This window comes from Branchiostoma belcheri, unplaced genomic scaffold, assembly GCF_001625305.1.
Source record: "Branchiostoma belcheri isolate BF01 breed outbred unplaced genomic scaffold, Haploidv18h27 scaffold232, whole genome shotgun sequence".
Classification (NCBI taxonomy): Eukaryota; Metazoa; Chordata; class Leptocardii; order Amphioxiformes; family Branchiostomatidae; genus Branchiostoma; species Branchiostoma belcheri.
Window position 1 is genome coordinate 131111 of NW_017803835.1, and position 25514 is coordinate 156624.

Sequence of the window (25514 nt, forward strand, 5' to 3'; positions counted from 1 at the left end):
CCCAAAGGCTCAAAGGTCCACTTTTTATCTAGAGGTCAAAAATTTTTCTTTAAAAGATGGACTGATTCGTATCACCAGCGGGGCTGGAATTGTAGAAAACTGCTCACTTTGTCATTGAATAAAAAGTTATATCTGATTTTTTCTTTCAAATCCTCTCAAAAATACAGGAAAATGCCATTTCCTGGCTCCCTAATGTACTGTTGTGTTCATGTTATTTTAAATGTACTCACTACAGTCTGTCAGAATCATTATAACTGTGGATAAAATTGTCTTTCTCCATTGTCTTGCATGCATATATCATTTTGTTGCTGTCTAACCTTCATTGTCACCGGTGTAAACCAACCAAACGTCCCCCCCCCCAACAGGGCATAGCAGACGTAAGTCGACCTCCCACCCCGAGCGGCGCCCTGTTGTTAGACAGGCTGGGGGTGCGCTGTATCCGGGTGGGGCTGCCTAGCGACCACGTAACCATGGTTACGGTGCAGTCCTGGATGGCGGTGCAGGACGTTCTAACCATCGCATGTCTGGTGAGTGGTGGTGGAAACTAACACACACCGCTCCAAGCAGATGGAGGGTGTAATCAGTGGAAGAAATACTTTTTTTCAGTGTTCTGCAATATAGCAGAATGTCAAAATTTTGTTTTGGAATTCGGAAATATTTTCTGCAAATACACGCATAAGTCTGGATCTAAACCCATGGCATATACAAAACTGCAAGTTGGTAAACATTTTACAGGCAATTTGTAGTAAACACAAAAGCTCTTAAACACCATTTTCTAAAAGAAAAATTACATCAAGCCACATCTGCTTGGAGATAACTGGTGTCATGTTACACTAATATCATCCTTCCATACTAAGTCTTATGTGTGACTTTTGGCTCTCTGTACACTCTTTTACACAACCCCTTAACTTCTCTTTTATATTGCTCAACTCACAAGTGTTAACCATAACGAAACTCATTTGGTGAATGTTTTTACTCTTTGCCTTTGTGTTTGTGTTTCTTCAAGTATAACAATGCCTCTTTAACTTGGTATATCCACCAGTTCATTAGCTTATATTAAATATGACCATATTTCTGCGTGTGTAACAGAAACATGGAGTGGATCCTTCGGACCATTTCATGCAGCTGAAACAGTACAGAACATGACATAAACGTACATGTATTTGTACATGATTGTATAACTCATCCCTTTGTGAGGGCCTGCATGGGGGGTCCCGACAACGCTCTACATTGAATTCGGAACCTCTCGATTACGCTTTACGATAAATTCCAAGTGGCTACAACGCATTACATACAAGTAAAATGGCGAATACGCTCTACGCAAAATGCGCCAGTTACGCTCTACGTTGAATTAGAGCGGTCTGTCTTCGCTCTACGTAGAATTAAAACGACCGATTGTGCTCTACAGAAAAGGACATGCGGGTCTCCCTTTGTTGAAGGATTGAGTTTATATTGAATATGACCATATTTCTGCGTGTGTAACAGAAGCGTGGAGTGGACCCTCGGGACCATTTCCTGCAGCTGAAACAGTACGGCCCAGACGGTATGGAGCTGGTCACACCAGACAGGAAAATACTCATGGACAACCTGGTCAGTATTCTGCACAGATTTACATGTATCATTGAGTCTTGATCAAACTGTCAAGTAAAACATCCAGTGTTCTATCAATAGTCATACATTTGTACTTGGTAAGTTTCCCATAGCAGATTTGTCTCTGAATTTGACTGAAAACCTTGGATCTTTGCAAATGTCAAGTATAACTTCCAACTTGAAGTTAACTTTGAACAATTCGACATCCCATGTGTTCTGCAGAGGTTTTGACACATTCACCCACACACATATCCGGGCTTTGATTATAAAATTGTGTAAGGGACTGTACGATATTTACCGGGGGGGAGGGCTGGTGCAAAATGGTCCGGTAAAAAATTTTTTCAATGGCCCTCCCCCCGGCTCAAAATTTTTTTCGATGGCCCTCCCCCACCCCAAAAAATTTTCGATGGCCCTCCCCCACCCAAAAAATTTTTCGATGGCCCTCCCCCCATTTTTCGATGTCTCTTTATCCCTCCGTAAATTCCCAAATTAAGTACGCATCCCGATTAAAGGTACGCGCCCCCAATTTGGGGCTGATGGGAGACAAATATTCCCGTCTGAAATGGAAAAACTCTGATGGAAAAGTACGCACCCCTTCTACGCACGGCCGGTACCTCTGGTCTTAAAGACAGTTCATCGTTCCAAACAAATTTAAAATTGCAGCTTTAAAATTGTTAAAAACTAGATTTATGCTGTGTACTGCGTGATTGTATGGTAACGTAGCGGGAAACGTTCCATGTTCGGGCTTGTTTTCACCGCCGGCCGCAGCCGACTTGCAAGACGTCACCACCGCATCGAAAGGTAAGGCAAGTGCGGCGAAACGTACAGCTTTGGATCCCGGAGAACGTTGGTGATCAAACAAGCAATGGTCAATAAAGATTCGTGAAAAAATACCGTATTTCAATATTGACTTCATCGGTAGCGGGGGGTAGTTGAATGTTGATGTACAAGTACGTAGCTTTGCTGGGTTTTTTTTACTACATGTATACGAAATGCACCGAACACTTAAAATAGCACCCGCCCGATCAACCCATGGAGAGCAATTAATTAACGATCATCGAGGCGGAGAACTGGGCGGAGTATTCATGTTACTGTAGAGGTGCTGCCTTAAAATTTGCCGCCCGTTACACTTCTAAGGAATAAACACATTTGTTAATTATTTTGTACTCCGTAAAACTTATAAGTACATTCTGTTCAGAGGAAAGAAAGATTTCCTTCCCGGGGCCCAGGTTCTGGAAAGCTGTCCTCAGCGCTGCCACGGCCCTCTTTGTTCTTCAGCTGTAGGTGCACTTTGCCTGTCGGCGCGCTCAGCACCCCACCCACCGGCCTTTCATCAAAGACTACATTTTAAGATAACTCCGCCCATATCATTGTAGCTCGCCGAACAGTCGGGTGGGAGAGTACATCTAGCTGGCATTTTCACGTCGTACTGGCTGGTATAGTCCGCTACAAAGTAATTTCCCATGGCGTTTATCAAGATTTAAAAAGATTTGTGATACGAAATGAAACATGGATAACAATATCTGTCAACTGAACCTTTGAAACGGCATGGGGTAAAATCTTTGTCGAAGTTTTCTGAGTTAAACTCAAGCCGGAAGTGCATTAGAACTGACCATCAGTCGAGGCACAACTGTTATTTTATCACGTTACGTTTTGTTTACGACGATCAAAAACTTCACGGCTTGCGGACCATTTCAAATATTACCGCTCATAAACCCTCTTACAATTTTATATGTACTTACGGGGGGTTATATTTTCGGCCGGAGTTCCACTGAGATCGGCATCGGCTGGCTGGGGGACGGCCAGTCGGCATGACGGAGGGCCGGGCGTCATTGCTAGTGACCAACATTTTCTTACCGTGGGTGACTTGACTTCTTTTTTACCACAACTTGGTGTAAATATCGACGATAGTCAGAGGAATTGTGTTCATATTTGAAGATCAACTTTATTTCCACTCGTCGATATTCTTATCTAAACATGCTATGGACGATCGATGTCGTTCCAAGTTCCCCGTGCCGGTGTTCCGCTATATATATCCCTGGGTCGTCCACGGATTTGTCGGGGGGAAAACCTCAAATAAACCTCAAAAACCTCGCACCCCGACTTTGGCGACGGCCCGAGACACTTTTGGGATTCGGAAAAGTTTTTAAAAGTGCGTACTATATTTCGAATTTACGGCGTATTTCTTGTAATTCGGTACTACGCGACGCCATATTTTGGAAAACTTTTTCAGTGGCCCTCCCCCCCAAGGCTGATTTTTTTTTTTTCGATGGCCCTCCCCTCGGTTAAGATATTTTTTTCGATGGCCCTCCCCCCGGGCCAAAAAAGTTTTCAATGGCCCTCCCCTCCAGTGCACCAGCCCTCCCCCCCCGGTAAATATCGTACAGTCCCTAAAATGGTTGGATTTCTAGGGAAAACAGTTGACAAAAAACTTCCCAAGATCAGCACTTAAGACAGTCATAGTTACAGTCATTGTTTCCATCCATCCCCAGGTGTTTGAAGAAGTAGTTGTGTCCCCAAAGTGTATCTACCAAGTGGAGCTGGAGAGGAAACCAGCTGGGAGCTTCGGTGAGCTGCAGGATTATTTTGTAACTTTGTGCCACTCTCTGAATTTTACCTTCTGCAAGTTACTGCCCTGTTATATTGAATAAAGACCCTAGTTTATTGTACATATTTGCCGCACTGGACTAAGCACTGGTTACATGTTGACAGTCTTATAAGTACAATAGATGTATACATAAATGTCTAGTATACACAATTGTACTTTTGACTTCCTCTCGCTTCTTGAAAATTGCATAGATGAAGGTGGCTGTGTGATTAGTTAGAGTTGGTTTATCGAAGGCTGCAAGGGATATAAATTTCTCTGTACATTCATCCAAGAGGACGTTTATTATACTACACAATATCAAACTTAATTTGTTCAATGGCAATGCAGAAAAATTCTTGATGTTGCAAAAAGTGATTCTGCATGCTTGTGAAGAAGAACTTTATTGCACGACAATTGCACATGGTACAATGTACGGCAAACTACAAATGTCATAAAGAAGGTTACAAAAAATAAAATAAATGTGTTGAATGTCAAATAAAACCTAACATATTATCTTAAGTCAGGCTAGCACAAGTCTTTGATAAAGTGTTACAATCGAGTGGGCTAATCACAAGTTTCGTTTTTTTTATGTTTGCAGGTTTCCGAGTGGATGCAGAGCTGGGTGCAGATGGGGAGATGGAGGATGAGCTCAGGGTGTTTGTATCAGCTGTGGAGAGGGGAGGACTCGCCCACCAGAAAGGTGCAAACAAACTCATCTTCTTATAACTCTGCATCCATTTTTCCATCAATGGGGGCCTGCAAGGGGGGGTCCCGACAACGCTGAATTCGGAAACTTCTCGATTACGCTTTACGATAAATTCCAAGTGGCCACAACGCATTACGTAAAATTAAAACAGCGAATACGCTCTACGCAAAATGCGCCGAGCGGTCCGTCTACGCTCTACGTAGAATTAAAACGGCCGATTACGCTCTACGGAAAAGGGCATGCGGGCCCCCATCAATTGCAGGAAATTTGTGGCGTGTGATGAAAACAATTTTAAACCAACCTTGACAAAATTGACAGCTCGGAATCTTTCTTCATAAGCCCAGGTTCATGATTGGACCTGGGGGAGGATGATGCTCACAGTCTAGGGGGAGTTGTATATAATTGTTGGATTGTTAGGAAAAGTTGCCAAAAAATTTTCCAAGATTAACACTTAAAATAGTCATGCTTTAAGTCATTGCTTCTCTCCATATCCAGGTGTCAAATCAGGGACAAATTTTGGATTCTCAAGCCTCTAAAAACCCACATTTTGAGAGGCAAATTATAGGGTTGAGAGTGGCTGTTGATGGTCCTTAGAATGTTTTGGTAGTTTTGCCAAAGATTTATGTCAATTTTGTGTATTTCCAGATGTGTTGGCGGGAGATGAGGTGCTGGTTATTAATGGGAGAGTAGTGTACGATCTGGACATGATCTACATCGAGAGTCTACTGCAGGGACCTGCACTCACTCTCACCCTGCGCACCAACCGGCCTGAGTCTCAGGTTTGTTTGTTTGTTTGTTTGTTTGTTTGTTTGTACCTTGTACCCAGGCCAGAGTCGTTGGGGTACTGCATGGTGGAGTGTCTGACTGTCTGTCTCCTTCCCTCTTGGTTTGGTTTTCTGTAATGCCCACAATCATGACACTGATACATGTAATGATCATTTTGGCATACTCATTTTCACCTGAGTGAAATGAGGAAAGTCGTGCAAGGTGCCTCTCCCAAGGGCACAAACCTTGTGCCCTTGGGAGAGGCACCTTGCACGACTCCGGCAGGATTCGAACCCGGGACCTCTTGCTTCTGAGCTGAATGCTGACTGTTGTTACGCCAAATGCTCGGAGTCAAGGCTTCTGCAGTGTTTTTGTAAATGCACTTAACACGGTTTTCCTCACTTAACTCAAGTCAAAATAAGTATTGTCTAAAATAGTTGTCTCTGCGTTGGTAGGGGCATAGAAATAAGTAATGGAAAAACTTGAGCATGCCATCACCATGTCTTCATGTCTTGTCATTAAATGTTTAACTTGTCTCAACTTTCTTTTTATGTTTATGTTGTAATGAAAAAAAAGCCTAACAAGCCCACCTTGCCCCCCCCTCAGGTAGCCTCGCTGCACCTGCGGACCACGGACCTGCTGATCGATCAGCTGATCTGCCCGCCGCCTCCCAGCCAATCAGAATATGAGGATCCGACCCTAGATGACCTCATTATCCCGGCACCCACAGGTGAGGGGTTAAACTTGTCACAACTTTCTTTTTATGTTCACCGAAGGAAAACATATTGTTCTTGCTCTGTTTCCTCTTCTTCTGTTCCAAACACAAAGTTTTTGCGCTGTTTTAAATGCCTAAAGTATTAGATACTCATGCAAATGTGCTAATGTGGGGTAGTATGTGATTTCCTTATTATGTTTACCAAAGAAAAACATATTGTTTTTGCTCTGTTTCTTCTTCTTCCGTTCCAAACAAATAAGGTCAGTGACCTGAACCAGACGTCTGTCACCATGGTAACTGGTGTTGGGTTACATCATGTTGCAGTTTTATAGCAGGAGGGATTTAGACTCCTGTCTGACCATACATGTATATACATGTATGTGTTTGAGCAAGGGTTAACAGAGCAGACCATATCTGGGTTGTACACCAACTGTACTGTTTTTATAGTTGTTGTAAATATATAATTTTTTGACATTTTATCTTTTATCTGTCATGTTTGTCTGTTATGTTTGATATCTTAATAAAGAATTGAATTGAATATGTGAAGGTAAACATTATGCATTTGCTTTGGAAATGTTACCTTTCTAGTTTGTTTGTTTGTTTAAGCCTTTGTTTATCCGTGTCCCCCCAGACTTTGACTTCAGCCCCCGACGTGACTCCCTGCCGACCTCGCCTCTCCAGGGGCAACCGTCGCCATGGGAACAGTCTCCACGGCAACAGGGCAGGCAGGACGTCGACTCACTGCTACAGGTCAGTCTTAGGGCCAGAGATGGGGAACCTGTTGTTATGGATAAGTGTGGTGGGTTGTTAGCCAGCACCCGTTTTTCCGTCGATTGCAGGAACTTTGTGGCATGTGACTGAAGAATTTAAACTGATTCGTCAATCTTGATGGACACAATTGACAGAAATCTTGGGTAAAAATATAAAAACATCCAAAGGACCACTGACAACCACTCTTATCCCCATGATTTGTCTCTCAAAATGTGGGAAATAATGTTTTAAAGGCTTGAAATACCAAAATTTGCTCCCGGACTTTGTTTGACTGTGTCATATCGATGTGGGGGTCGTGTGGCGTAACGGCAGAGAGCTCGACTCAGAACCAAGAGGTCCCTGGTTTCTATGTGCCTGTGTACTAGGTTTATTGTATTGTTACAATTTCAATAAATCAAATTGAATTCCTATTGATTGTTTGTTTATTTGCACCAGAGGGCAGATGAGGTCACTGACCTCTGCCGTAGAAACCAGAACTCAGGGAACTCGTCTCCACGGAGATTCAGCGTCTCCAAGGAGATGTCCAACTGCCAGAAACTCAGGAAGGTCATTCTGGAGCTGGTCACTACTGAGAAGACTTACGTCAAGGTCAGGGCAAAACTCGCTATTACACCATGATCTTAACTTTTAAAGTCAATATTAATTTACAAACGAGTTTCTGTGGTTGTATTGACTACTACAAATAACATTGGATTCACGTGACTTTTACCGGTACTTGTAGATAATATGTGGTTGAATTTTGGCCTCATGGCAACGTAATGTCAAAGTGCATCTGTTTTTAAGATTCTTTTATAAGATTAAGAGGATATTTGCAGGGTGACTTTGGGGCAGGCCATGATTAAGACGTGTATAGCATCAAGAGTTGATCTTTTTTTTATGAAACCATATACATACATGTATAGTGAGGCATTAGATGCATTTGTGAAGATGTAGTGTTTATTAATGTCAACCATGTACATGTATATTGTGTTTACAGGACATGGAGTGCCTACTGGACAGATATCTGCATCCCCTACAGAACGAGTCCTTCTTGTCACCAGATGAGGTAAGGAGTTGTCAGAACAATTCTTATTATGGGTTCACCACACCACGAAGTGGTGGTGAACCCATATTGCTTTTTCTGATGTTTCTTCTCCTCCTTCTCCTCCTCCTGCCATATCTTTAAATGGATTCAGCTTCTTCATTTTAGGGCCTAAGGTCCTGAAATTTGGTATGGAGGTACAGTGGGCAAATACCCCTAGGCGTTTTTTAAATTTTTGTGATACAGGCTTTTAGAATGGTTTTATTTGAGTTTTTTGGCTGTGTTATAGCAAATGTATTACTGTGTTAGTGTGCCGTGTCTACCACGCCTGGGCATGAGTCATCACAATGGAATGCAGGGCATCAACCAATAGGCATGCAGCTTTCCTCTATACTTCTTGCTGATTGGCTGTTGGGATTTAACTTGATTAACACCCGCACAGAGCATTTCCATACTGACAGTATGTCTGTATTCAAGTGTTTTGGTAGGTATTTCAAGCTTTTCTGCTCCAGCATTGGAATGCGGGCATGAACGTTTTTTATTTTATTTTGAAAATCAACAGTTTGCATTATGCAATTAAAAATCCTAACCAATAAAGTAGGGAATAGCTATCCAACTGTTGTTTTAGTTGTATGTTACTTCATATTATAGTTATATCAATGTAATTACTGTAAATCATTGTTTTCCCTTGTGTTTCTCATTCTTTCCCTGCCATGTGGTAAAATGTGGTGAACCCATCGCTGTATTTGCTCCAAAGCAAATGTCGGCCTTTCTAGTTTATCATTTAGTCTATCTATTTAATCATCATGATGTCCTGAATGTTGTTGTACACTACAGCCTGTTTTCCAAAACCCCACACACCCCTTCTCTTTACTTTTCATAACATACAAGACACACATGACTATTATACAGTTACAGTAGCAATTATTTACAATATACAAAACAATCAATTCACTCCAGATCAAGGCTCTGTTTGGGAACATTGAGGATTGAGGGGCTGGTTTAGTTCATAACTGTTATTTGTACATGCTTTACTATAAACCCCTCTCACACCCTCTCCCCACAGATTGAGGCTCTGTTTGGGAATATTGAGGAGTTGGTTCAGTTCCAGAGGAAGTTTCTAACCCCTCTCACCCCCTCTCCCCACAGATCGAGGCTCTGTTTGGGAATATTGAGGAGTTGGTTCAGTTCCAGAGGAAGTTCCTTCAGGCTCTGGAGGACAGCGTTTCTATAGAACCAGACTTTCACACGGTGGACTCTCCCACTAAGTTTAGGGTAAGACAAAATTGTACCTTCATTAAATGTTTATTTATTTATCGGTTTGGCTGTTCAACCCTCACAGCCAGGGCTGCCCAACTAGCCTGTGACTATTACAAATGACTTGCCCTGCTGACAAGAAATGACAAACATTATGGCAAAATTTAAGGTGGCTCAACAATTTACAAAACTATAATTACGTTGTAAATAAAAACTTAACTCCAAATGCTTTTTGGTCATGTGTGTTTGAACCACATTGTACAATGTATGTGCAACACAGTAAAGGACTTTTGTTATTCAAGTATTTTGTTATAAATATTGAGAAGTCTTTTAACTTTTTCACTGTGCCTCAGTAACTTTGCGATGATTTGATAGGACTTGGTTCAGAAGACTCTAATTGTTGTTGACTTTGTATGTTTATATGTTTGTTTGTTTGTTTGTGTAGAAAACGCTGTTCTCCATAAGCGGGGCGTTCCTGTATTACGTGGACCACTTCAAACTCTACAGCGCCTTCTGTGCCAGCCATTCCAAAGCCATCAAAGTTCTCGACCCAGGTAAGTGGTGGCCAGTAGGATCTCTGTCCTTTTTGTTATTGGCTTATATTTGATAATCATATTATCTTTCATCAGTAGATCTTATAGTACTTATATACATTATGTAGAGTTCAAGTTTTGTCCCAACACAAAAAGTCTACTCACCATAAATTTTTGGTCGATATTTCTTTGTTCATTATTTATGCCTTAATTCATTTCAATCTGTTTTCTTTATTAGTATAGTCAGGGCACATGAACATGTAGACCAGCTCTGTGACTTTGCACAGTGGTACACCAATATTATCACAATGTACATAAATGAAGATGAATTCACAAAAGTTAAATCAAATTTGTCCTTTACAGTGGTACCCTGAATGCACACGAATATTATCACAATATAGATAAATGAAGATAAAGTCACAAGGTTTCAATCAAACTTTTCCCCCAAGGGGCGCCAGCCATCTTCAATTTATGTATATGTTATACTTTATGTCATCTTTGACATTTGTATTATGTTTTATGAGCAGCGGATTTACATAAGCACAACAAGTGCTTCCTATCCAATGCTCAAGAATCCATGTGAATAAAAGAAATAAATAAACTTATCCCCCCCAGGTAAGGGAAACGCAGCGTTCCGTGCCTTCCTGGAGGCGAGGAACCCGAAACACCAGCACTCTGCCACGCTGGAGTCCTTCCTCATCAAACCCATCCAGCGCATCATGAAGTATCCACTACTGCTGAAACAACTGGCAGCGCTGACCAACCAGGAGTCAGATGAGCACTTCCACCTCTCAGGTAAGGTCATGGGTCAAGTTCGGGGGTCAGGATAAGGTCAAAGGTTAGGGGTTAGCATCATGAAGTACCCGCTTCTCCTCAAACTGGCAGCTCTGACCAATCATGAGTCAGACGAGCACTTCCACCTATCAGGTAAGGTCAGGGGTCAGAGTAGGTTCAAGGTCAGGGGTCATGATAAGGCCAAAGGTTAGGGGTTAGCATCATGAAGTACCCGCTGCTCCTCAAACAGCTAGCAGCTCTGACTCATCTGTGTTGGTAGTTACATGTTTAAAGTTAAAACTTTTGGTCTAACACAAAATGTTCTCTCACCTAGAGCCTAGTCACTCTGGTCTTCCTCAGTAGACTGACCCAGTGAAGCTTGTCATGTGGCTTCTTTGAAGTGTGACGTCAACACAGAGACCTTTGACCCAGTGTTGACGTCACACTTCAAAGAAGGCATGTAACAAGTCTCACTGGGTCAGTCTACTGAGGAAGACCAGAGTGACTGGTCGAAAGATCTAGGTGAGAAAACTTTTTTGTGTTGGATCAAAAGTTTTAACTCAAAACATTTTCCTTTTTCGGTAGCACGTGTTAAAGATGTTCTTTCTTGTGTTGTCTTACAGAAGCCCTGAAGGGGATGACTTCCGTAGCAGAACACATCAACGAGATGCAGCGCCTGTTCGAGGAGTATGGGGGCGTTTTTGACATTCTCATCAGGGACCAGCCACATGCCAAGAAGGAGGTGAGAGTCGCAGTCAGAACTGGGGGCCTGCATGGGGGGGGAGGGGGTCCCGACAACGCTCTACGCTTTACAATAAATTCCAAGTGGCTACAACGCATTACGTAGAATTAAAACGGCGAATACGCTCTACGCAAAATGTGGCAATTACGCTCTACGTTGAATTAGAGCGGTCCGTCTACGCTCTACGGCCAATTACGCTCCACGGAAAAGGGCATGCGGGCCCCCATGACTGGTTTAAGTCCCTTGAAATGCTGTAGAGTTTCAACTTTGCTCCACACAAGAAAGGAATCCACCATAGATTTTCATCTCTGCAACCTTACGTGTTAGTCGCAGATGTATGATCCACTCGCTTACTCTCTGGAAGTCGGAAGCGTGATGACGTCAGGAGTAAATCAAAAGTGGCGGGAAGACAAAACATTTGTTTTTTCCCCGTTTTGCCAGGTGTCCCACCTGAGGATGGGTGACCTGCAGCTATTTGCCAACGCCCTGGTGCTGTAGCAGACACTCTGTGGTGTTGGGTTACATTATGTAGCATCACAGAGTTGCAGGGGCTAGTCACCAGATATCATACATGAATGTGTTTGCCTCCCTTCACAGGTGTCTCATCTGAGGATGGGTGACCTGCAGCTGTTTGCCAACGCTCTGTGGCTCAACTCTTCTGACGACATCAAACACAAGAAGGGCACCGAGCCAGAAATGGCCATATTCGGTAAGATTTCCTGAAAATTGTGGCCATATTTGGAAGATTTCCTGAAAGTTCCTCCACAACAGGAATTGCAGAAATGGCCATATTTGGTAAGATTTCCTGGAAATTCTTACGCAACAGAGCCGGAAATGGCCATATTTGGTAAGATTTCATGGAAATTCCTACACAACAGAGCCGGAAATGGCCATATTTGGTAAGATTTCCTGGAAATTCCTACACAACAGAGCCGGAAATGGCCATATTTGGTAAGATTTCCTGACACAAAAAAGAGGAACTGTAGTTAGACTGTACATTATGCATTAATCTTTTGTGATTTTACAGTTAGTAATTACAAAATTACATAATTGTGAAGGGTGAATCCTGCATTTATCAGCAAATTTATAGCCTGGTTACCAAACCTATTATAGCTCCATAGACTGTAGAGTCCTACATCCTCTCCGCAAATAGCTCAGGGCAAATAGTGGAGAGGACCTAGGACTCAGGAGCTATAACAGGCTATATACATTTATGTACCAGCAAATCCTGGTTATTCTTTTATGCCAAAGAAAGTACAGTATATAATTGTTTTTCTTTCTGTATCCAGTATTTAAGGGAGCCGTGGTACTAGTATGTAAGGAAGACCAGAGGCACAAGTGGAAACTAACCCTGACCAGGAAACAGGGCCGAGAAGTTCTGGAGGATCGGGAGCGAGAAGTCGTCCTGTTCAAGAGGCTGGTTCCCGTCACACAGCTGCAGATTCGCAACAGCAACACCAACGGTACGCTACAATCGAGATGTTTCAATGTTACAATGTTACAATGTTTCAATGTTACAATGTAGCAGATGTTCTGATACATGTACATGTAGCTGTGTACTAGTGTTTGTATTGTGGCAATCTAACAGCAAAGCTATTTTTGTACATGTTGTACAATGCAACAGCAACACCAACGGTACGCTACAATAGGACTGTTACAATGTAGCAGGTTTTCTGATACATTTACTGTTACAGGTTACTATAAGCTATATTTCAATGAGAATGATACAGTTTCTGTGCACGTGCACAATTCAGAATGTAGCTGCTGAATTGTAACTTTGCTAACTTTCTGTCTTTTTTGGTAAACTCATCAAATTTTTCATTTGAATAGACGTTTTGATACTCAATACTTAGCATTATTTTGTTGTAGACACTGTCCATTTTTTATTAGAAGCAAGACAGTCAGTGAAGAAAGCTGAGAAGATGTTGAAAAAATACTCAAAAGCTTCAATTTTTGATAACATTTTTGTTGTCCCCACAGACACCTATGGGCGATGTGTGTGGGAGTTGGTGCACAGTAAATCCCACAAGGACGGACGGCCAGAAAAGGTCTTCCAGTTCTGCAATAGGTAAGGTTTTTCTGTCTCTGGTTTTCCAAAAATCATGCGTGTTTGTAGCAAAATAGATGCAGAATACCTTTGCAACATCAAAGAGAATGCCTAGTAGAATTCCTAGGTGCTATGATATTATAACAGCATATTAAGAACATTTAAATAAGAAAAGTATGTCATTATTTTATCTTTCCCTAGATATAGACTTTGTTAATATATAGTCCATTTTGTTGATTGTACATGTACTGTACTGTAACTGCACTAGTCACTGCAGTAGTATTACTACTATCATATATATCTCAAAAAGCTAGTAAATGATGATTTTCCTGTCCTTTCCAGCACACCAGAAGCTAAGAATGGCTTCATGAAGGTGCTTCGGCAGGTGATCAAAGAAGCCGCCAGCAAAATATGTAACCCGACCCTCACTCCAAAGTCTCTTCTCCGCATGAAGCGCATGGAGGGAACCCACCGCCTCATGGACCGCAAGCGACGTCACACTGTCGCCGTGGACGCGGTCGCCGGGGTTACCGTTGCCGGGGTAACGCTTCCCGGGGGAACGGACTTTCACGGCAACAACTCCAGCAATAGTTCCGAACCGCGAAACCCTCGCAGACTGCATCAGAGAAGGTCTTCGGAACACTGCATGGTGGAGACGTACGACAACCTTCCTGGCGGCCGCGATCGGCCGGTCACCTTCCACGAGTCGCTTGGCAACAGAAACCATGGAAACCACGGGCCCGCCGCAGCGGCGTGTGTTAGTAGGACGTTGAACTTTGACCAGAGCTCGGGAATGCTCACGGGGAGAGCGCTGAATTACGTGGTGGACAGCGACGCTGACGATACGACCGTCGTGAGAGCGTATCTACCCGTGACGTCCAATCGAGCCGGCTTAGATCTAGAGGAGTGGAATGACTTTGCTACCACAGACTGTTAACTCAGAAACGCTTTCATAGAAGTTCGTCTGTGTTGGTAGTGATCATAGTAAGATGTTGAACTTTTTTCCAACACAAGGGTTTAATACCTCCTTGGTTACACAGAGACCACTGTCTTGTCACTTTATTCCAACACAAAGCTACAGAGAGATCAAATTTTCAAGGACCACTGACGCCTTCATCAGGATAATTAATGACCAATCACTTCTGAATGCCTACAACGTTACATCTGTTAAGTCTCGTGTAAATAAGGTCACGTGTCTGTACCCGTAACTCTCGCGAGATCACGTTCAGAAGTGATTGGTCATTAGTTATCCTGATGAAGGCGACAGTGGTCGCTGAAAATTTGTGTAATCCTTGTGTTGGAATAAAGTTCAACATTTTACTATGAAAATTGTTTTGTTGGATTGCTAATTGCTCGCTAGCGAACAGCTTTGTCAGGTTGTGACGTGTGTACAGTGAAAATAATATTAAGTTAAAAGGGCTGGGGTAATATTGAAAATAATGATCATGAGAAAATTATGTCTTTTTATGCCATAAAAATCATTCCATTGTTATAATAGCCATATTATTTGTATTGGACTGGTGGTACTGAATATTGTAACTTGTTAATTCTGGACTGTCAAATTTCAATCTTTTCATTTCAAACATGTCAATAGAGATATTCAGCCTATTCCCACACTTAATTAGCCTCTACCAGGCTTCGGGAGGTGGCTGGGAAGAGTAGAAATTGGCCAAATAGCGGGAGCGGCGAACTGTTCTCTCAACGGACCAACTCCCCGGCATGCTATCTCTCTATTTGACCAATTTCTACTCTTTCCAGCCGCCTCCCGAAGCCTGGTAGAGGCTAACACTTTATTCCTTAGCCTATAAAGAGCATTGATGCAGTAGACTATATTGTGTAGTTTCACATGCAAAGAAGCTCCATGCAATAATAAAACTGATATATATTATATACAATCTGCAACACAACAAAATATACAAGAAAAGCTGCAAAATGCAAATGTATGCAAACCATTATATATAGATGGGATATTTGAATGTACATGTACTTGCTGCATAATGTTTTAACTGGAGCTGAATTCTAAACTAAGCCTTATACAGAACTATGAAGCAATGTATTCCAAGGTGCTGTTTTTACTTCATACAGTGTAAAGTCACAATATTTTATCAAAATATGATGTTTAAAAATGATGTTTTAACCAGGAGAGGGGGCATGATATATTCTTTGGGAAGTATTGCTGGGAAACAGTTTGTATATAGAGAAGATATTGTGCAGAAATACAAGTGATTTATTCCTGAACTTTTTTGTCTTGTTGTTGTCTTTTGAAACTTTGTCACTTCAGAGTTGATTTTGTTTGGAAAATAATTTAAGACATTGTGTGGCATTTATGCTTATCAATCCAGAGTCTAGAGGTGCTGGGTTTGACTTCATAGCATGCCTAAAGTTGTTTTTTTTTTGTTCCGTTGTGTTTTTTTATTTACTTCATAGGTCACCGCAAAACAAGGCTCATGGGAGCCACCCAAATGTTTTGGGTTACAGAACAGCCAGTGAGGACAGATGTTTGTTAACCTTAGACTTGAAAAGTTTAAGGTTACACCCATATGGGAAACAATCATGGGGTAGCTTATTCCATAGTGATGTTGTTCTGGGAAAGAAGCTTTCAGCGTGGAACTTTCTCCTAAGAGGTGGTGAAAGGGGGAAGAAAGGGGGGGTTGCTTCAGTGGAAGTGGCAACACATTTAAAGATGAGCAGCTGGTCAACATGCTAAGGACCATGTTCCCTGGATAAAGCATAATCTGCAAACAGTGTTGGGAGGCTAATGTTTATTGTAACAGTTTCCCAATGTTTCACATCATCAGTGGAGGGCAATTACACAGCAAAAAAAAAAGTCTGATCTTTTTTTAACCATAACTTGGAAGTGTAATGCTAACTAACATTAACAAGGCACAATCATAACTATCTATCCTTATATACAAACAACCAACTAATATTCTCACTTCATATCTAAGGCACTAAGAAGTAAAAGAAACAAAATTTAACCAAAACTTCAACAAGGATTTCTTGCAGAAACTAAAAGTTTAAAAACACATTTTGAGCAGGCCATGCTGCTCTTCTTTCTAACCGCTTTTCAAAACTCAAATCATACTTTACAAAACACGTAATCACAGTACGTTGCTATAAGAAATCTGAAATGCCATTTTCTTCATGCATAGATTTACGTTCAATTCTTTCTGTCTCTGCCTTTCTTTATGACTGTGTCAAACTTCTTAAACGTAAACTTTCTATACCCTGAATTAAAACAAACAAAATGAAAATGTACACTCCGTGAATAGTTTCATCAGGTTGGTGAGACACTGCGTAAAGAAACTCTTCTTACACAACCAAGTCTTTTATTCAGCCGATGTTTCGGTGACCGTCTGTCTCAGGGCAATTCTGATTGGTTCTGAATGCATATGTAGCAGCGACATCTGTGCTGCAGTGCAATGTGAACCAGTCAGAACTGCCCTGAGGAAGGTGACAGACGGTCACCAAAACGTTGGCTCAATAAAAGACTTGGTTGTGTAAAAAAGAGTCTCTTTACTCACTGAAAAATGTACACTAGTGATGAAACCTGCACACATCCAACTTCACAGTTGTCTGTCTTTCCTTCCACCTTAAATTTCAGCTTTTTAAGCACATACTTCCTTGAGATTATATTTAAAGAAAAAAGAAATGACAGTATATCATTTGACTGTTTTAGAAACAAAGATACATTGTACACATCCCTACATTAGGAATTGCTTTGAGTTACAACAAAAGCAAATAAAAATTTCAACGATTATGTCAACAAAAATATTAACAGCCATTAACCATTTCAGGTTCTTAACTAATGCAGCACATCATAAATTAAATATATATTACGTCTTATTATGAAACAAAGTACCCACTTCTAACCTGGGAATGTCATTTTTCTTTCACCATTCATAAAGAAAAAAAAACGTCGCCAACTTGCAATTTATAGATATCTCCGATCACCAGTGATTGAAAAACTGAACAGCAGCAAAAATTTCAAATCTACACACCTCAGGCTTAATGATAGCTGGAACATCACCAACTAACACTAAAACTAACCCAACTATGCTTCTAACATGTATACTGTATATGAATGTCTCCATTGTGGCATAGCAATGCTGTTCTTAATGTACAATGCAATACATGTAATTATAGCAATAGCATTTGTACTTACCATACATGTACAAGGAAAACATATTGTCTCTACCATTTCTTCTTCCCTTCCTAACACAATACATATAAGGTCAATGCCCTGGACAAGATGGCTGTTACCATGGTAACTTCCTAAGCAGGCATGATATTATCTGCAAAAGGTTAATTATGATACTGTGCCCGGTTAATAAGTTCTAAACCCTTTAACGTGGATTCCTTAATTTTGTACCCTCAGTTTTGCACCTTTAAGATTCTTCTGTTATTGCTCTCGAAGACTTCAGTAACTACCCTATATATTTTGCTATTCCTTATGAGATTTCTCTATTATCCACAAGACACCTTGTATCTGATTTCCTTGTCAAGATTACTGTGTATTTGTCCTTTGATATTCCTCTTATTATTTTGCTCTTTTGACAGTCCTATATTTTGCTCTTTAATTTAAAATTCTCCCGATATGTAATTACATGTACTTCATATACATAGTATAACATACTATAAGACCCCCTAGTACCCCCCCCACCCACCTCAAAGACTACATTTGTTGCTATGCTCTGTTTGCTCTTTTAAACAGTCCTGTGCTTTGGTCCTGATTATGGCCAGTCCTCTAAAGATTTCTCTTATTACTTTTTAACTTAGTTTCTTCCTCAAAGATTACTCTGGGTTTTTTTTTACTATAAAGATTCTCTATTTGCTCTTTTATGAGTCCCGTGATGTGCTCCTAAAAATTATTAGTAGTAGCTTAATCCTTAAGATTCCCCTTTTCCTCATTTCAGACGCTTCAGTTTTCTTTCAAGATTTCTTTTTCATCTTCCTTCTTCAAGATTTCTATGTTTTGATCCAGAAAAACTACTAAGCTTTTGACTATAAAGATTCTCTATTTGCACTTTTATGAGTCCTGCTTTTTGCCCGTATAAAATTCACCCCTTATTCCTCAAACTTTAAGTCTAAGATTTTCAAGACTCTTCAGTTCTTAATTTTCTTCTCCTAACACTCAAGATTTCTATGTTTTGACCCAGAAAAACTACTAAGCTTTTGACTATGAAGATTCTCTGTTTGCTCTTTTATATAAAGTCCTCTGTTTTGCTCCAAAAAATCTATTAGCCTAATCCTTAAACTTTAAGACTTTTCAGTTCACTCTTCAGTTTTTTTGCTTTTCTTCTCCTGACACTCATCCTTGTGTCCCCCCCTCCAGTGCTGGTGTTGACACTCCTTGCTGCAGTAGCGAGTTTTCCTGCACCGAGCACACTTCTGAAACTTTGCTTCCGGCAGCTCCTGTCGGTTACAGAAGCCGCAGCGCTGAAGCTGTTTCACCTTCAGGGGTTTGGATTCGTCGGTTTCATCCTGGTGGTGTAAAAAAACAAATATTTTCAAAAATCATACTAAAGTAGCTTTCATGAATAACCCCACACATTCCTAATTTTTGTTTATGTTTCCTTGTTTACTACTTTTCATTTACTACTTTTCATTATTGTAGATAGCATTGTATAGTATTTATATTTTCTTGTATTTGTATTGTTACATTTTGTTTTAACCCTTGTCCTGCGGAGCCCATATATATATGGGTTGCACATACAGTACCATCTATATAGTGCCCTGTATATGTACGATTTGGGGGTGTTTCTCGTGCAACGCATCACACCGCAGCGAAACGCAACGAATGCGGAAGTAACTACGCCGCCGCAGGGCAAAAAAAGTCAAGGGTCTGTGACCTGATTAAGACATGAAATTATTTGAAAATATTATGTAAAAATTGCCAGCAGGACAAGGGTTAAAGTGCGAAATAAACTGACACTGAAACATCACAGCAGCTCAGCAATGAACAAGAAAGAACCACAACAAGTCTAGTTATCGTGCTGTAAAATCAAACATAGGAGTAATAAGTTGAACAATTCAAAACAACTACTGCCTTTCATCCATGAATAGTTTCATCAGGTTGGTAAGACAGAGTAAAGAGACTCTTTTCACACAACCAAGTCTTTTATTCAGCCGACGTTTCGGTGACCGTATGTCACCGTCCTCATGGCAATTCAATACGAACCAGTCAAAATTGCCCTGAGGAAGGTGACAGACAGTCACCGAAACGTCGGATGAATAAAAGACAGTCACTTGGTTGTGGAAAAAGAGTCTCTTTAATCAACTACTGCCTTTGTCTGGGTACAAGTTACAGTTTTCTCTCTATCTAGGGGCATCCTTGCTCACAAAAAGACAACTCTTACCTGTGTGGGTGAGGGAGAAGAACTATCTTGATCACTTGTTGCTTTTGAAGATGCTGATTTTCCAGCAGATTTTTCTGCCTTCGTTTTTCCCGCTGTTCCTTGTTTCGTACTTTTAGACTTGCTTTTTTCCGGTTCCGGTTTTACAGTACTTTTTGATTTCACAGCTTCAGGTTCAGTCTTTTTCGCCTTGTTTTTCGCAGACTCTGATTTTGTACTTTTCTTTGCCTTGTCTTTTTCTGGTTTGGTACTCGTACTAGTACTAGTAGTAGTAGTACTAGTAGTAGTAGTTTTTTGTGCCTGTGCTTGGGCCTGAGCCAGCAGCTGTGCGGCCACTACTTTTGGAGCCCGGTGTTTGGTCCGCTCTAACAAGTCTTTGACCATCTCCGGGTCGATGGGTTTGGGGTTGTTTTTCTCCACGAGTTCGGCGAGCTCGGGCATCAGTCCCTCGGCGAAGCGGTACGGCTTCTCCGGGACGGTCATGAACTTACTGGTGATGCCACCTTCACCCCAGTCCCAGATCCACGTTTCTGAAACAGATACAAATTTTACTATCATGAAAGTTCATCTGTGCTGGTACATTTTGTAGTTACATGTTTAGAGTTCAAACTTTAGATCCAACACAAAAAAGTTGTCCCACCTAGAGCTTTCGACCAGTCACTCTGGTCTTCCTCAGTAGACTGACCCAGTGAAGCTTGTCACGTGGCTTCTTTGAAGTGTGACGTCAACACTTCACGTCTACCAGATACCTTTGACCCAGTGTTGACGTCACACTTCAAAGAAGCCACATGACAAGCCTCACTGGGTCAGTCTACTGAGGATAAGTTTTTTGTGTTGGATCAAAAGTTTTAACTTTAAGCAAGGTCATATGGCAATCATCAAAAATTTATCAGAACCATAAAAACTTACCAACTGATCTGGTTAAGCAGTCTGCCAGCAGATCCATGTCCTTCTTCCGTTCCACCAACTCCGGGTCTTCCTGGGACACTTTTTTCCACCTCTTCAGTTCTTTAGAGATCCTCTTCTTGTAATGTTGATCATTTTCCACCATCATGTCCTTTTCCATGCCCAGTTTCAGACACTCTTTATTAAACTCCTCGTGCATGTCCATCAGCCTTTTCAATCGCGCGTCGCCCGGTAAAACCGGGTAACCAACATCAGTCATGAAGATGATAAAATTTGGTTCGTATAACGAGTCCACTTCCACCCTGTTAGACAAAAAGGCTTTTTCCGCGATCGGCACGCTGTCGAACGCTCGCGCGATTTTCAGATTGTCCACGATCTCCCTGTTCACCATCTTGCTTGAGGAGAGAAGCAGAGCGATGCAGTGATATTTGATCAGCGTGCTGAAGATGTCCGGGTCCACGTACATGTGCACGCCGGGGATCGGACACACGTAACAGAAAATCTCCTTCATGAGCGAGCCGTAGAACGGAAAATCCTCCTCCTCACAGTTCAGCAGGATTTTTCCCAGCGCCTCTGCGAGGACCATGCCGGCCTTAGGAGAGAGAGAGAAACTGGTTTATTAGGCCACAGCATGTAAATTTTATGGATGACATCCTCCGCAGACTCCAAATCTAATGCAGGCAGCGAAAAAAAAACAAGGCGGGTCCAAAAAAAGAAGTGTCCTACATTTTCAAATTTTGACTCAATCATTGTACACATGGTTTTGATTCAGTGGGAACATCACATATACACAGCCAGCATGACAAAAAAATTACAACACGTTAAAAGTACAATAATGCAATATAAAAACAGTTGAACCAATAGTATTGTATCGTATTGTATTTTATTGTTTTGTTTCATTTACCCGTTACCTAAGTTATTTCTTATTTATCCGATTTATTTGAATTGTTAATCACGTTATGAAGGGAGGCCTCCTCATAAGCATTTTATGCTTCCGGCCTCCCTGCACTTTTACATTTTATTTATATTTTCTTGTATCTGTATTGTTACATTTTGTTTTAGAAGTGCGAAATAAACTGAAACTGAAATACTGACTTTGGGGTGGTTGATGTAGCAGAGACAGAGCGTGCAGACTTCCCGCTGGATCCCCATGTCCCGTTTGTCCAGCTCCACCATCCGCAGGATCCGGTCCATCCCCGCTTCCGTCAGTCGCTCAAAGAACGGAGTCATCGCTCGTAAGGCGTGGACAGGACAGTTCAGGCTGGACAGCGGGTTAGCCTAAAGGGGTAAAATACTGTTTTAACATTTGTTTCATCATTTATGAAACCTTTTACCAAGGCTCAAACACATACAAATGAAATGACATAACTACATCATGGCACAGAAAAAGTATACATATGGAAAGACATTCTTACATCACCAAATCAACAATAAACAGATTATCATGAAAGTTCATCTGTGTTGGTAGTTACATGTTAAGAGTTCACCCTCCATCATCATTACCCTTCACTTAACCGCGACGGGGGCCGACATCGTCTACCAGATACCTTTGACCCAGTGTTGACGTCACACTTTAAAGAAGCCACGTGACAAGCTTCACTGGGTCAGTCTACTGAGGAAGGCCAGAGTGACTGGTCAAAAGCTCTAGGTCAGAGGATTTTTTGTGTCGGATCAAAAGTTTTAACTCTAAACAGACCTTCTTGTTCTCTGCCTCCTCGAGGACGTAGTCGAGCATAACGCCGACCGCGATGGAGTAGAGTTCCCGCCGGCGCTCCGGTCCCTGGTGTGTCGCCCCCAGCATACCTGCGATGTAGTTCTCCTCACACCGCTTCACGTATCTCTCACGCTCCGTCCACACCGTCGTGTCAAGCTTCTTCAGATCTTCACTCGACAGGCTGTAGGAAGGAATTAATGGTTTATTTGTGAAACACTGAAGCCTGTAGGCTGAATTGTGCAGTACTTATTACATCTGTGTAAAATCCCTAAGCTGTGCACCCAATGTTTTTCTGTGGTTGCACCAGTGCATCCAAATATTTTCATAGGTTTTCGTGTGTAAAGATGTTAAATATATACTAGTATACAGCATAATCTTGACATCTAAGTGCCAGAAAAATAGATTAATCATTATTATAGTACTTTTCTTTAGAATTCTTTACATATATAATTAAGTTTTTGCATGGCATTCTGCTTATTATCTATTATCATCTTATATGGTGCACCCAAAAAAAATTTTGTGGACCCATTTTTTAGGTTGGGTGCACCATGGCCAGTGCACCTATTCCCAAAAATGAATTTCAAGCCCTGTATGCAGAAAAACAGTATTTTGAGCCCTGATCTCTTGCCATATAATTCTCACCTATAGAACTCTTTAAGACTGAACTTGTCCTTGTGGATCTCCCTGTAGACGTCGATGTGGCGTTTGGGCATGGGTTGTTCCATGTCTGAGATGGGGGGGTAGTGGGGGATCTTCTGCTTATACACACACATGATGTACGCCTCCGACTCCATCTTTGCAACAGCTTCATTCGACCGGTCTGTAACATCATCATATCATCATCATCATTATCAACATCATCATTATCATCATCGTTATCATCATTATCATCATCATCATCATCAGTAGACTCCATCTTTGCAACAGCCTCATTCGACCTGTCTGTAACAAGGAGGAGAAAACTTGTTGTACAATTTTGAATTTCAAATAGGTAACATTTGCAAAGCAAATTTACAATATTTACCTTCACAAAGTTTGGTCTAGTTAGCCTAACAAACTACTGCTCTGTTTATTCTTACTCAAACACATTCATGTATGTATACTGGCCTATGGACTATGGTAACATTTAAGTCCAGGTCTGCAACTTTCAACGTAATGTAACCCAACACCATATGGTATCTGCAGCACCTGGTTACCATGGTGACAGACATCTGGTCCAGATCATTGAGCTTATGTGTTTGGAACGGAAGAAGAAGAGGAAACAGAGCAAAAACTATTTATTTATGTTTTCCTTCTGCAAAGGTAAACATACACGACAACTGACCCTCATAGGCCAGGGGTCATATCAAATAACATGTGGTTGAGAGGATAAAAAAACATGAGTATTGCATACTGGAAGTTCGGAACACTATAGTCTAATGCTAAGTGTTAGGAGTCTATATATTAAAACAACACTAAATACTACATATCATCTACTGTTAGTTGTCCTTTCTTCTCTCTTTTTGAAACATCTGGAAACATAATTACATAGTTTGTCTGCTATACAATCTTGCATGACATCAAGTGTTTAAGTTAAACATGTCCTGCTTTGACATTTTCATACATATCTTGTATAAATTAAACGTGTTACAGTGTCCCAGTGCCACACCCACACCTTGTGACCAGCAAACAACATGCAAATGACTTTTGCCCCGAGGCCCTCCCACACGGTCTCTTTTCTCACCTTACCTCTCAAGTCAAAGTTTACACCTCACTTCACCGCAAAGTAAGTGTTTTCTATCATACCAAATTCCATAAAGTTATTATTACAGATATAAACAAATTATGTGCTACATGAATATAGTCGTAAACACACTAACCAAACAGCTATAATTCGTAGTACAACGAGATTTACAGGTCGTATATGCGGTATCAAGGTACATACAAAACGCCCAGCGATGTGTGAAAGTTTAGTTTTAGAAACGCCACGTCGACGGATAATTTTACCTGGCGTAAAGTCGTCATCTTCTGTCAAGGCCAAGTCCACCAAGCTGCCGAACTTGTCCCTGAACCTCTTGCTCCTCATGATGGCGATGACACGATGTTTTTCGCTGCAGATGCAGCAGCCGTAGTGACATGTACACTTCTGTTCTTTTCGCTTTGTCTCTTCTTCTGGTTGGGACTCCGCCATCTTGGTTCTCCTTGTTTATCAACTTGACCCAGAGGCTTCTGGGATAGCACCTGGCCGTTCGCGCCAAAAAAGAAATATACGAAACTTTTTTAAAAGTCAAAAGAAGTTTGTCGTGTTTTGCTCCCTTAAATTAGCATCGAAAATACTGTTCTACCCGTTTCTAAACAGTTTTGTAAGCTTCTTTAACTTATAAAATGAAAATTTATACTGATCTGGGGTGCCACGCCTACTTTTCAAGGTCAAAGACGTGAAAAGTTTGAACCAAGAATAGCCAAAATATCATGTTTCTTTTTATCGTGCTAAAAAATCGTTTTAGATTTAGTTGTTTTTTTCCAGACACTATTAAAAGTAACACAAGCAAAGAAAAAAAGCGAATTGAAAATCACAAATCTACCCCCCTACTGTCCTGATGGACTCGTCCATTAAGGTTGCCGCACTAAAGGTCATCTAGCTGTGGGGACGGCGGTGTGTTCTTGTAGCGGAGGGGGCTGGGCCGTGGCCTGGGTTAAAGTTTTGTACTTTTTGTCAGGTAATGCAATTGAAGGACATTTTATCATTTTCATGATTCACAATCAAGGATGACTCCTTTGGCCAATGGTTTATAATACAGCCTCTTCACTGAGTAGAGTAGAGTAGAGTAGATCTTTCGTCTCGGTAGGATCTGCTGTAGGATTAGCCGTGGCGACTATTGATTCGGGCTTACATTGCATTACCCTCAGCAATATTGCTGAGGGTAATGCAATGTAAGCCCGAATCAATAGTCGCCACGGCTACTGTAGGATCTGCTTGGAGATTACTGTAGTATTCATTCTCTATATTGCTAATTTTCACATGTTACGTTAACTTATGTACAGAAAAAT

General features: G+C 41.3%; 2 protein-coding genes across 2 annotated transcripts in view; one reads left to right on the forward strand and one right to left on the reverse strand.

The window, feature by feature from the left end:
• LOC109470777 overlaps positions 1 to 14518 on the forward strand; it is a 50971-nt gene extending 36453 nt beyond the window's left edge. Inside the window, exons 27-42 of the mRNA XM_019769853.1 lie at positions 1486 to 1590; positions 4083 to 4158; positions 4776 to 4877; positions 5529 to 5662; positions 6255 to 6378; positions 6995 to 7113; positions 7570 to 7722; positions 8111 to 8179; positions 9305 to 9430; positions 9858 to 9966; positions 10561 to 10740; positions 11343 to 11461; positions 12059 to 12170; positions 12751 to 12924; positions 13442 to 13529; positions 13851 to 14518. Of these exons, the coding sequence (XP_019625412.1) occupies positions 1486 to 1590; positions 4083 to 4158; positions 4776 to 4877; positions 5529 to 5662; positions 6255 to 6378; positions 6995 to 7113; positions 7570 to 7722; positions 8111 to 8179; positions 9305 to 9430; positions 9858 to 9966; positions 10561 to 10740; positions 11343 to 11461; positions 12059 to 12170; positions 12751 to 12924; positions 13442 to 13529; positions 13851 to 14445 (2385 nt within the window). The 3' untranslated portion in view covers positions 14446 to 14518. The remainder of the gene's footprint in view (positions 1 to 1485; positions 1591 to 4082; positions 4159 to 4775; positions 4878 to 5528; positions 5663 to 6254; positions 6379 to 6994; positions 7114 to 7569; positions 7723 to 8110; positions 8180 to 9304; positions 9431 to 9857; positions 9967 to 10560; positions 10741 to 11342; positions 11462 to 12058; positions 12171 to 12750; positions 12925 to 13441; positions 13530 to 13850) is intronic.
• Positions 14519 to 17008: 2490 nt separating this feature from the next.
• LOC109470783 lies at positions 17009 to 24678 on the reverse strand. The gene is made up of 7 exons (XM_019769859.1): positions 24471 to 24678; positions 23127 to 23304; positions 22467 to 22665; positions 21866 to 22048; positions 20774 to 21362; positions 19868 to 20394; positions 17009 to 18992 (listed from the first exon to the last, which is right to left on the reverse strand). The coding sequence occupies exons 1-7, from the start codon at positions 24652 to 24654 to the stop codon at positions 18783 to 18785; spliced, it is 2070 nt and encodes a 689-aa protein (XP_019625418.1). The 5' UTR covers positions 24655 to 24678; the 3' UTR covers positions 17009 to 18782.
• Between the last annotated feature and the right edge of the window lie 836 nt (positions 24679 to 25514).

Bases quoted from the DNA above. Each gene is read 5' to 3' on its own strand.
- LOC109470783 (XM_019769859.1), bottom strand. From the start codon at position 24,654: ATGGCGGAGTCCCAACCAGAAGAAGAGACAAAGCGAAAAGAACAGAAG. The intron at 22,049-22,466 runs GTCTGTTTAGAG...TTACCCCTTTAG, and splicing joins AGGAGGCAGAGAACAAGAAG to GCTAACCCGCTGTCCAGCCT. The intron at 20,395-20,773 runs GTAAGTTTTTAT...TATCTGTTTCAG, and splicing joins CTGCTTAACCAGATCAGTTG to AAACGTGGATCTGGGACTGG.